The 13161-nt window shown below is 41.3% G+C and overlaps 1 protein-coding gene across 4 annotated transcripts in view; it reads right to left on the bottom strand.

Annotated features, from left to right (window-relative positions):
* Positions 1 to 13161, bottom strand: part of MARCH8 (membrane-associated ring finger (C3HC4) 8, E3 ubiquitin protein ligase) — a 143569-nt gene that overhangs the window by 85221 nt on the left and 45187 nt on the right. For 2 of the 4 annotated variants that reach the window (XM_011970534.1, XM_011970550.1), the window contains exons 1-2: positions 3659 to 3842; positions 1566 to 1745 (exon numbers count right to left, since the gene is read on the bottom strand). In XM_011970534.1, the coding sequence (XP_011825924.1) occupies positions 1566 to 1667 (102 nt within the window). In that variant the 5' untranslated portion in view covers positions 1668 to 1745; positions 3659 to 3842. Of the gene's footprint in view, positions 1 to 1565; positions 1746 to 3658; positions 3843 to 13161 lie in introns of those variants that run through there. The other 2 variants (XM_011970543.1, XM_011970553.1) reach the window with 1 other exon arrangement.

The following is a 13161-nucleotide window of genomic DNA, read 5'->3' as shown; positions in this document are numbered from 1 at the left end:
AATAATAATAATAATAATAATAGATCATCTCCACAGTGACATGATCCCATATCACTGAAACTTAATTCATATTCATTCATTCATTCGTTCAGTCATTCATCAACTGTATTGACAACTGTATAAAAGTCATCAACCCTCTGTAGAAGATTACAGTTATGGGCTTCAGCGAGGGTGTGTTAACAGATTAGACTAAGCAAACAAGTGGATTATTTGCGTCTAAGTAAAATGCAAGGGTTCGCTCTTCTTACGGGATTCAGAAGGAATAATATCTCCAAGCACAGGAGGATTAGAAATCATAGCAAAAGATTTTGGGTTGAACCTGTGCCAGGAAAAGCTGCATAAATACAAATAGGCTCCACTGGACAAAAATTTACCTTTCAAATCAATCCTGATACCACATTTGAGACCCTAGAAACACAACCACTATTTTCATCCTGTGCCACCGCTGCTGAAGCTCTCATGAGGTCCTGTAAGTTCCTGGTTCAACTGCTCTTCCACTTCTGCCACCTCATCTGGGCTCCACGACACCCTGAATTGTCAGGCTGCCACTGGGTGTTCAAAATATCCCCACACTAAGGTGAGACAGAACAGTTTCTCTTTCTTCCCAATACCAATCAAAATCCCCATTCTACAAATAATTGATTAATGCTATTTATTTAGACCTTAAAAATCCCATCAAATAGATAAATTCAATAAGGCTTTATTAAATATCCACCTACAGTAAACCTGCAGTGAGGGTGTGTATCAGAAAGAATCTCCCTTCCTGGCCTCACCGTTGGACATTTTCCTTTTTCTATTCCAAACAAGTTTGCATAGCTTCCTCTTATACACACTGCTATGGACTAAATGTTTATGTTTCCCACAAGATTTTTATGCTGGAACTCTAATCCGTAATGTAATGGTATTTGGAGGTGGGGCCTGGAGGAGACAATTAGGTCCTAGGGGTGGAACCCTCTCCATGGGATCAGTTCTCCTGTATGAACAGCCACATGACAGCTTGCTTCCTTCCTCTCTCCATGCCATGTGAGGACACAGCAAGAAGGCAGCTGTTTATAAGTCAGGAAGTAAGACCTCACCAGAATCCAACCATGCTGGCATCCTAATCTCAGACTTCCAGCCTCCAGAACTCTGAGAAATAAATGCTTGTTATTTAAACCACCCAGGCTATGGCATTTTGTTACAGCCACTAGGGCAGACTAAGACACACATTAAGAAATTCCAGCCATCTGGTGTCCAAATTTCACACTACAATGAATAGGGAACTAGCAGCATCATGTTCTGAGAATCCAAAGAACTTAGTCACAGTGATTAATCAAAAATAATCAGGCAGATTTAACCAATGAAGGTAAGTCATTTATAACCATTTATAAGCCTAACAGTTTATACCAAAATCTGAAAACCTAGAAATCTACAAAAAGACAATTCCTTCTGAGTACAACTATTTGTGTGCTTATCAGTATATTAACAGAGAAAACCTGACCTTTAGAGTTTAAGCATTGTTCTAGGTCATCTTTAATAAAAATTTAATAAAAGTAATGAAACTAAAAAAGATATTCTCCCAGTACCTGTTCTTCCCTCTCCTCTTCTTTGGTCTCACTTCTGTAGACTCTAGCAGAGGTGGCATCCTGGGATGGAATGGCAGAGATCTGATGCAGTGGCATGCTCATCCCAACCTCCTATCTGGTCGTTGTCTTCACAGAAGAGAGTCTCCACTGGTAGAGTCATTTTGGGCCATGGATTTCAAGCTGAGAGAAAATGAAGAGAGAATAAACATAACTCAGCTACAACACTTTAAATTTCCAAGAGTGAGCTTACCATTTTATATTTATATTCATACGTATATTTAAATAAGTTATGGTGACATAAATGTTTGGTCTTCAAAAACAATAGAAGATGAATGTCTAAGGGGAAAATTCTAACATTTCTCATAATAAGATGGCACCACCTGAAAGAGGCAGGTGGATCATGTACACATATAATCAGAGATTAATCTTCCATTGGCTACTTAGGTTTAAAACAAAGCAGTGACACCAGTTATTTTAAGAATATTTTTGAAGTTAAACTTTTTTTATCACGACCAAGCATTTGTCCTGAAATAAGCAGTGATCTTTCCTTAAAACCACTGCCTGTGAGTCCACATAATGGTGAGATCAGAGGTTAGGAAGTCCAAATTAAATTCAAGATATCTATGATCCATACTTAACCTTCCAAAAGTATAGACTTTACATGAGCTGTTGGCAAACACTTCCTATAAAGCGCAAGATACATATTTTAGGCACTGTGGTCCAAGTCTGTTCCAGCTAATTAACTCTGCCACTGTGGCATGAAAGCACCCATAGAGAGTGTGTAAATGGGCCAAGTGCAGTGGCTCATGCCTGTAATCCCAGCACTTTGGGCGACCGAGGCAGGCAAATCACAAGGTCAGGAGATCGAGACCATCCTGGCTACCACGGTGAAACCCCGTCTCTACTAAAAATACAAAAAATTAGCCTAGCATGGTGGCAGGCGCCTGTAGTCCCAGCTACTCAGGAGGCTGAGGCAGGAGAATGGCACAAACCCAGGAGGCAGAGCTCGCAGTGAGCCGAGATCGCACCACTGTACTCCAGCCTGGGCAACAGAGCAAGACTCCGTCTCAAAAAAAAAAAAAAAAAAGAGAGAGAGAGTGTGTAAATGAATGAGAGTAGTTATGTACCAATAAAACTTTATTTACAAAAATAGGCAGCAGGCTAGATTTGGCCCACAAGACTGTAGTTTGCCAAATACTGCTGTAAAGGGTTTCCTAGAGAATATGAAGGGTCACCATGACATTCCTGAGAACCATGAGAAAGGCTGCCTTTAGGTAAAATAACAGTGTATGCATAAGATGTCTTCAGTGATTCCAGGTACCTCTGCCCTTTTTCTAGTTTTCTCTTACGCATCCCCCAAAATGTCTAATAATTGACTTGTGTATTGTTCTCTCTCCCCACTTACCAACTGAGATCTATCCAACTCTGTATACAAAACCAGTTAAATATAAATTATCCAGACTATTTAATGTAGTAAAATGTTTCATTTTGTTCAAATTTTAACAGAAAATGGAAGCCTTCAACCAAAAGAATGAATCTTGAATTTGGAGATTTTCATTTATTAACCATGTGGTGGGATAGGGGGTGGGGACAAGTGAGGCAGTAGGAAAATGCAGGGTAAACAACAGGGCCTGACAACCCCAAGGTCACATTTGATAAGCAGTCACTTACTCTACCTCTCCCAAAACTCTACTCTGGATCAAACGCAGGCGTTTGTAAGACTGGTGCCAACTCTTGGTAGTGTCCCTAAGCAAGCAGAGGGGCACCAAGACTCACAAAATGGCTTCCTTCACACAACTCTAGAATCAATGAACAACAAAAAGGAACAAAAACTGGGAGGGATCAACACATAGAAGAAAATTAGCTAAAACAATAATCTGTTTATAAAGTCTAGTTTTACAGTAAGCAGGTGAGTGATCATTGATAATAACAACAAAAAAAAGGAAAATAGAATAGGTGATGTTAGTGTCCAGATATCACACACCATCTACTCTATTTCAAGCCTTTGATGAGGAAGATGGAGCACTACTGTGCTCAGGAAACAGTCTGAATGTTTGTATTCAAGCACATCACACAAGACAAGAGGCACTTACTGCGGAGCTGCCTTGTACTCCCTGAGAGATCACAATAGGCAGTGGTAAGCAGTTTTTTCATCACTAATGCGCTAAAGTCCTCTGTTACAGATGACAAACTCCATGGGGCCTCTTGGAATACTTAGTCAAACTGACCATACCCAGAGCCCTATACCTATCATGCCAGTAGCTACCTGTGGTGCTTCTCATATAATCATCATTATTACATCATTGGTACATGCCCATGACAAGCCTGAGAAGGGCTATTTATGGCATGGAAACACAGATGCGAGAGGGTCTCAAAATTTTTGCGGTTTTGAAGGACATCCCTCCTCACTACCACTAAAGTTAGTCTTCTGATATGTACCACCACCACAAGGCAACAGACTTACAAGTTTGCCTGAAACAATCTCTCTCCTATGCCAGACATATTTAGGATAAAAATGAGTTTACAAACAAACCATAAAACAGGCCATACCATTTTTTATGTGAAGATTTACATGAAGAGTATAATCATATATTACTCACATTATTTTCTTTGCATAATTTCCAGACATCTTTTATATCAACTAAATTAATCTTTACATAAGAGTAACAGTTAAACCTCAGCACTATGCCTGACAATCCAGGCATGAGGGCTTCAATTTGACTAATGCTAACTTGCAAAATACAGCACACCTAACATGAACATCCACATCTAGAAGAGATACTGCCAAAGCTGGTTGTTGAGGAAACTAGAAATGGATCCCCATGTTCATGGATCAAAATACTTAATATTGTTAAAATGGCAATTCTTCCCAAGTTGATACAGAGAGCCAAGGCAATCTCTATCAAAAACTGAGCTGACTTCTTTACAGAAATTTGGCAAGCTGATTTGAAAATTTATATAAAATTCAAGGGACTCAGATCTGCCAAAACAATCTCGAAAAAGAAGAACAAAGTTAGAGAGCTCACATTTCCAGACTGCAAAACTTACGACAAAGGAACAGTAATCAAGACTGTGTGGTACTGGAATAAGAATAGATATATCAATGGAATAGAATTTAGAGTTCAGAAATAAACCCACGTATCTATAGTCAGCTGATTTTCAAGAAGGGTGCCAAGATCACTCCTTAGGGAAAGAGTACTGTTTTCAACAAATGGTGCTGGGACAACTGGATAGCCACATGCAAAAGAAATTTGGATCTCTTCCTCACACAAAGAAAAAAATAGACAAACTACACATCATCAAAATAAAAACTTTTGTGCTTCAAAAGACACCACTGAGAAAGGGAAAAAACAGCCAGTCATAGTGGTTCACACCTATAATCCCAGAACTTTGGGAGGCCAAGGCAAGAGAGTATCTTGAGGCCAGGAACTCAAGAATGGCCTGGGCAATACAGCAAGACTCAACCTCTATTTAAAAAAAAAAAAGTGTAAAAGACAAATGACAGAATAGAAGAAAAAGTTTACAAATCATATATGTAATAAGGGACTTGTATCTAGAATACATAAAGAACTCTCTTACGATTCAATAACATAAGGGCAAAGCCAGGTGCAAGTAGTTCACGTCTATAATCTCAGCATTTTGGGAGGCTGAGGTAGGAGGACTGCTTCAGGCCAGGAGTTCAAAACCAGTGTATGAAACATAACGAGGCCCCATCTCCACCAAAATAATAATAATAATAATAAAGACAAATAACCCAATGAAAAATGGGTTAATCAACATCATTAGCCATCATGGAAATACAAATCATAACTATCAGATATTACTTTAATTATGTTCATAATTAAAGACAAACAGTTAAGTGTTGGCAAGGATGTTGTGAAACTGAAACCCTCATATACTGCTAGTGGGGATGTATGTAGCAGTTCTGAAAAATAGTCTGGCTCTTTCTCAAAATGTTAAATATCATATGACCCAACAACTTCACTCCTAGGGTATACACATCCAAGAGAAATGCAAACATTTCCTCACACGAAAACTTGTCCATGAATGTATCACATTATTCACAATAGCCAAAAGGTGGAAATAACCTAAATGTCCATCATATGATGAATGGATAAATCAAATAAGCTATACCCATTCAACAGAATCATATTCAGCAATAAAAAGAAATAAAGTACTGACACATGCCACAATATGGATGAACCTTTAAAAAATTATGCTAAGTAGGCCTCCTAAGTAGGAGATGGCTACTGTTGCCCTATCTCACTCACCTTTCCAGTTTTGAGAAGGCAATAGAAAGAGTACAAAGTCAGCAATCAGAAGGCAATAGAAAGAGTACAAAGTCAGCAATCACAAACCTAAGTTCAAATCCTGGCTCTAATTGTGGATGTTGGGCAAACTGATGCATTTCTAAGCTGTTTGGTCTCCTCATCTGTAAAAGAGAAGGGTAATCATGTCCACTCAGTTCACAGGGTTTCTGTGAAGATCAAGTAAGACTGTGTCCAGGCTGGGTGCGATGGCTCACGCCTGTAATCCCAGCACTTGGGAGGCCAAGGCGGGTGGATCACCTGTGGTCAGGAGTTCTTGACTAGCCTAGCCAACATGGCAAAACCCCATCTCTACTAAAAATACAAAAATTAGCCAGGTGTGGTAGTGGGTGCCTATAATCCCAGCTGCTTGGGAGACTGAGGCAGAAGAATTGCTTAACTCGAGAGGCAGAGGTTGCAGTGAGTCGAGATCATACCATTGCAATCCAGCCTGGGTGACAAGAGTGAAACATAGGTGCTCTTAACATCAGCACATCTGCCGGCAGGCTTTTCCAGGCATTTGCAGTGATTTCTCTCACTGCATTACAAAAACCTGCAGGTTTGCTTTGTTTTTCCAGAACTATTTTCTGACCCCCTATGCCTCAGTCAAACACAGATTTATACAACTGGGACCGTGAATCCTTTCTAACATTTATGTGCAATACATAAGCAGCTTGACTCTGAGAGGAAGCAAGGTTGACATCCCCTTCCTAAAAAGAGAGTGGTAGGAAAGGCCAATGCTGAAGACAACCAGTATGGCTTCACAGTCAAACTGTTCTATGCTCTTTCCAGAGATCAACATAAATGAAGATTCTGCCCATTCCAACAACAATGCTTTGGACAAATAATGCAGGGAGCTAGGAGAAGACAAATGCCAGCTGCAGCGTCTCAGAGGAACGGCCACCCCAGGAAGAGTTCACATGCCTCCCTGTACCCTTGTTTGCAGGGTGCCAGACTCTCCAGCAGCACCCTGCTCCTCCCTGCTGTAAATTGTATCTTAACATCCTGACTGGCATTGTTAGAATCAACAACTTGAAGCTAAGCCTGTTTTTATAGGGAGTAAATTTCATGTAAAAAATGAGAAGTCCATGCACAGCAGCTAGCAGAAACAGAAAGAGAAAAAGCAGTAAAAGGAGTGAGGAGATCAATTCTAGATATCAGCACTGAATGATCAAAGCCAGACTTAAGGCAGTGGATATGGAGGGAGAAGTGAGGTCATTTGAAAAGCAGGACTAACATAACCTAGTGAGGGATCTAAACTGTCCCATGGTTTCTGGCTGTGTACTCACATGACAGAGATGCACAGAAAAGCAGCAGGGGAAGGAGGTAAGCTCAACATGGACAGACTGAGCTTCACATGCCTTTAAGAAACCAAAGACATAGGCCAGACGGTGGCTCACGCATGTAATCCCAACACTTTGGGAGGCCAAGGCAGGCAGATCACAAGGTCAGGAGTTTGACACCAGCCTGGCCAATGTGGTGAAACCCAGTCGCTACTAAAAATACAAAAATTAGCTGGGCGTGGTAGTGGCGGCCTGTAATCCCAGCTACTCCGGACGCTGAGGCAGAAGAATCACTTGCACCCGGGAGGCAGAGGTTGCAGTAAGCGGAGAATGCACCATTGCACTCCAGCCTGGGCAACAAGAGCAAGACTCCATCTCAAAAAAAAAAAAAAAAAGAAAGAAACCAAAGACATGTTCACAAATGCATATTGGGAGTCACCAGTATATCAAGACACATGAACATACATGGAGAGAATTAGTCATTTATGTCATTACGTACTACAAATAAATGCTAAAATACAATATCAATACCTAACATAAGAAAACCTGTATCTTGGGGCAGGCATGGTAGCTCAACAGCAAAGATGGAGTGACACGTACAATCATGGATACCTAAAAAGAACTAACGATATGAATAATAAAAATTATGCAAGTGAAAATATAAAGCAATTACTAACAACAACAAAAACTATAGAAGAAAGAAAATGTAATAATTTGGCTTTAAAATGAACAGTACAAATTTCAACATGGACAACAGTGTAAACATTACGATGACATAAGCAACACTGAGATAACCAAATTGGGAGGATGGGAAGAGGGAAGGTTGCGTAAAAAAGGAAGTCAACAGATAATAGCTAATGTTTGTAAGTCAAGAAACAGTATGAACATATTATTTGAAAACATGGAAGCAACTCTCAGAAGACACATGCGGCTGCCTATGGGGAAGATTCTGCCCATTCCAACAACAATGCTTTAGACTGTGGAGGACCAGAGCAAAGGACTACTGTTTTTCATTCTAGGACATTGGGTACACCAAGTTCCTAATCACAGTTCTAAAATTCAGAAAACTATCAAAAATTAAAAATTTTTAAAAACCACTCTACCCTTTCTTATTTAACACTAAAACTTAATTGAACTCCTAGGCCAGGCGCGGTGGCTCATGCCTGTAATCCCAGCACTTTGGGAGGCCAAGGCGGGAGGATCACAAAGTCAGGAGATGGAGATTATCCTGGCTAACATGGTGAAACCCTGTCTCTACTAAAAACACAAAAAATTAGCCGGGCATGGTGATGGGCACCTGTAGTCCCAGCTACTTGGGAGGCTGAGGCAGGAGAATGGTGTGAACCCAGGAGGCAAAGCTTGCAGTGAGCCAAGACCGCCCCACTGCACTCCAGCCTGGGCAACAGAGTGAGACTCCGTCTCAACAACAACAACAACAACAAAAAACTTGATTGAAATCCTTGGGGCCAAAACCTGACCTGAACTGACAGGAAGCTACTCAAAACTATACTTACGCTACTTAGTGTAAATATTATATATACTTCAATGCAGAAATAGCGCATTTGAGTAAGGCATCTTACTCCAAGCCTCGATAGGAGTATCTGATAATTTACAGTATATGTAGCAGATTACTTGTCTAAAAACCTGAGAATTTCTAAATTCCAAAATATTTCTAATCCTAGAGTTTTGAATAAGAGAGTTTGGGCTTACAATTCATTTTTCAAAATGAAATGTATTACTTTTATTACATGTATTTTAGTACACATATTACTTTTATTTTTTAGATTTTGAAGATATTTTGAAGAACTCAGTGGAGAGAAAGTATAAAAAGAATAACAGGTATGAGACTCATGTGACCTTAAATGGATCAACACCTAATGCCACACACTTTCCAAAAGTGGCATTATTCCTGGATCATTATTTAGATAATAAATAAAGAGATTACCTTCTCATTAAAAATTTGAAAAAGAAAGCAAGAAAACTTCACTTGACTCCTCATTCATATCCCGCTACTGTCCCATCTATACTACTTTTCTAGGAAAAGGTGTCTACACTCACATTCAACATTTCCTCACTTTCTATACACATTTCAACTAACTACAATCTGGCTTCTGTACAGTAAGGTCTACAATGCTCTCCATATTAAGCCTAAAAATTGTTTTGCAGCCCTCATGTTATTTGACTTGATACTTTTACTCTCTTCCTAGTCTTAAAATACTCTTTTGACTTAAATGACCTAACACCGTCCTAGTGTTCCTCCTGCTCCATCTCCACCTCTGCAGATCTATCTCCTATAGTATGACATTGTATGCAGAGATTCCTCAAAGTTTCATTTAACCCTCTCTGATTCTCATTCTGTGCTCCCTTTTCCTGGGTGATTTAATCTATAACTTTGGCTTGAATGCCCACCTTTGCAGATGTTATTTAAAAAGAAAATATTGATAAATCAGACTTTATTGAATTCAAAACTTTTGCACTTTAAAAGATACCATTAATAAAACAGAAGATAAGCCAACGACTGGGGAAACAATACTTGACAATCATATATCTGATAAAAGACTTGTATCTAGAATAAAGAACTCCTACATAAGACAAACAACATAATTTTAAAATAAATAAAATATATTAACAGACGTTTCATCAAAGATGATATATGACAGCCAGGCTCTCATATATATGTGCCTGTAGTCCTAGTCATTCGGGAGGCTGAGGCAAGAGGGTGGTTTGAGCCCATGAGTTCGAGGCTACAGTGAGCAATATACTCCATTCTGGGCAACAGCGTGAGACCCTGTCTCAAAAAAAATAATAAAATAATGAAGACATATGAATAGCTAATAAACTCACGAAAAGATGCTGCAAATTAAAACCACAATAATATACCACTATACCCCTCCTAGAATGGCTACTACCAAAAACACTAGAATGGCTCCAATCAAAAAGATAGTCAATACTAATTGTTTGATATAGAAAAATTAGATCTCTCACGTATTTCTGGTGAGAATATAAAGTGGTATAGATACTCGGAAAACAGTCTGGCAGTTTCTTGAAAAGTTAAACATAAACTTATCATATGACCCAGGAACTGCAGTCCTTGGAATTCATCCAAGAGATATGAAAACATATGTCCACACAAAGACACACATCTGAAAGTGCATAGCGGCATTCCTCGTAATAGCCCAAAACTAGGAATATCCCAAATGTCCACCAACTAAAGAATAGATAAAAATGTGGCTTATCTATACAATGAAATTCTATTCAGCAATTAAAAGGAACAAACCAATCATATACACTACAGCATGGATGAACCTCAAAGACTATGCAAATTGAAACAAGTCAGACACAAAAGACTATATATTATACAATTCTGTTTTTATAAAGTGTCTTGAGAAGGCTGAGAAAGCAGATCAGTGATTGCCTCATGTTGGGTGTAGTTGTGGGTATGATATGACCTGCAAATGGGCAAGAGGGAACTTTGGGGGCAAAGCAAATGTCTCAAACTGGATTACAATGATGCTGCACTGCTTCAAATTTACTAATCACTGAATTGTACACTTGCAACTGGTGGATTTTATGGTGCCTAAATTAAACCTCAAGATACTCATTTAATACAGCTTACAAGGCCCTATGTATCTATCCCACCTCATTTTGTCCTACCCCTCTCTCTATAGTCCAGCAACAGCAGTGTTTCTTCCGTCCCCTCAGACCTCCCAGCACCTTCCCACCACAGCCTATTTATATGGTATTCTCTACCTGCAACACTCTTCCTTCCCCTTCTAGGTTAACTAATTCTTCCTCAACCATCTGACCATCCTGACAGAGGAAATTCCACATTCATAGTTCTTTATAGGATCAATGAAGAACCTCTACTTCATTAACAATGTTCACAGTTAGAATGTTACATTTATTGAGTTATTTAATTAACGACTTTCTCCCCTATTCAGCCGTAAGCTCCCCAAAGGCAGCATATCTCATTTCGCTCACCTTTGTATCTCTCTTTCTGTGGCGTGTCACATAAGATCTATTCAATAAATGCTGGTTGGATCAATCTCTCTGAGACAGCAGCCAAAAAGGGCTGAGAATTTCATTTGCAACTCAAACTATTAAGCAACACTGTTCTCTGTCTCAAATCCTGATCAAGTACCCTAGTGGAGATTTGGAAACAACAAAAATTCAGTATTTGTCAACCTGGCACAATTCATTTTAAATGGGAAGAAACCCATTGATCTTTAAATATCTGCAGCAGATTGACCACATTGCACTTAGTTGAAAATTGAAATGGAATTCAAATATAGCGGAATGTAGTCTAAGTATCTTTAAGAAAAAAATTTTTTTTTTTTTTTTTGAGACGGAGTCTCGCTCTGTCGCCCAAACTGGAGTGCAGTAGCCGGATCTCAGCTCACTGCAAGCTCCGCCTTTCAGGTTCACGCCATTCTCCTGCCTCAGCCTCCCGAGTAGCTGGGGACTACAGGCGCCCACCACCTCGCCCGGCTAGTTTTTTGTATTTTTTAGTAGAGACGGGGTTTCACCGGGTTAGCCAGGATGGTCTCGATCTCCTGACCTTGTGATCCGCCCGTCTCAGCCTCCCAAAGTGCTGGGATTACAGGCTTGAGCCACCGCGCCCGGCCTAAGAAAAATTTTAAGAGATGACAAGTATAAGTAGTTTAGAATTACTGATCAAAGCATTTTAAGACAGAGGAAAACTTAAGTTTCCTAAGTTATAGATGAGAAATTTCAACCTTTGAGTCAAAAACCCAATTGCTGGTGTTAGTGAGAGGTGACAATGTTCTAGCAGCCCTCACTCTCAGCGCCTCCTCAGCCTTCGGCCTCGGGTCCACTCTGGCGGTGCTTGAGGAGCCCTTCAGTCCGCCACAGCACCCTGGGAGCCCTTCTCTGAGCTGGCTGAGGCCAGAGCCTCCTCCCTCTGCTTGCGGGGAGGTGTGGAGGGAGACGCAGCCGTTGGGAACGAAGGCTAAGCTTGTGGCCGGTTTGAGTTCTGGCGGGGGTGGGGGTGGGGGCCGGCTCGGAGGGCTCGCACACGGAACTGCCCGCCAGGGCAGTGAGGGGCTTAGCACTCAGGCCAGCAGCTGCGGAGGTTGCGCCAGGTCCCCCGCACTGCCGGCCAGCCATTTCTCGCCAGGCCCTAGGTGCCTCCCCCCGGGGCAGGGCTCCAGACCTGCAATCTGCCATGTCTGAGCTCCTCCCCCTGCTGCGGTGGGCTCCCCGACAGGCACCGCCCCCTGCTCCACCGCACCCAGTCCTATCCATAGCCCAAGGGCTGAGAAGTGCAGGCGAGGCTCAGGACTAGCGGGCAGCTCAGCCTGCAGCCCTGGTGCAGGATCCGCTGGGTGAAGCCAGCTGGGCTCCTGAACTGGATGGGGACTTGGAGAACTTTTATATGTAGCCGGAGGATCGTAAATACACCAGTCAGCACTCTGTGTCTAGCTCAAGGTTTGTGAACACACCAGTTGGTACTCTATATCTAGCTAACCTAGTGGAGACTCGGAGGACTAGCACTCTGTGACTCTGTTTAGCTCAAGGATTGTAAATATACCAATCAGCACTCTGTGTCTAGCTCAGGGTTTGTGAAGACACCAACTGGTACCCTGTATCTAGCTAACTGGCACTCTGTGACTGTGTCTACCTCAAGGATTTAAAGGCACCAATCAGCACTCTGTCAAACTGGACCAATCAGCTCTGTAAAATGGCCCAATCAGCAGGATGTGGGTGGCGCCAGATAAGGGAATAAAAGCAGGCTGCCCCAGCCAACCAGCGGCAACACAGCTCAGGTCCCCTTCCACACTGTGGAAGCTTTGTTCTTTCGCTCTTTGCAATAAATCTTGCTGCTGCTGCTCACTCTTTGGGTCCACACCGCAGTTTTGAGCTGTAACACTCACCGCGAAGGTCTGCAGCTTCACTCCTGAGGCCAGTGAGACCACGAAACCACCAGGAAGAACAAACAACTCCAGATGCGCTGCCTTTAAGAGCTGTAACACCACAAATGTCTGC

The sequence above is a fragment of the Mandrillus leucophaeus genome, unplaced genomic scaffold, assembly GCF_000951045.1.
Source record: "Mandrillus leucophaeus isolate KB7577 unplaced genomic scaffold, Mleu.le_1.0 Scaffold1206, whole genome shotgun sequence".
Taxonomy (NCBI): domain Eukaryota; kingdom Metazoa; phylum Chordata; class Mammalia; order Primates; family Cercopithecidae; genus Mandrillus; species Mandrillus leucophaeus.
The sequence above is the reverse complement of the archived record's forward strand: the minus strand, read 5'-3'. Positions and strand labels throughout refer to the sequence as shown.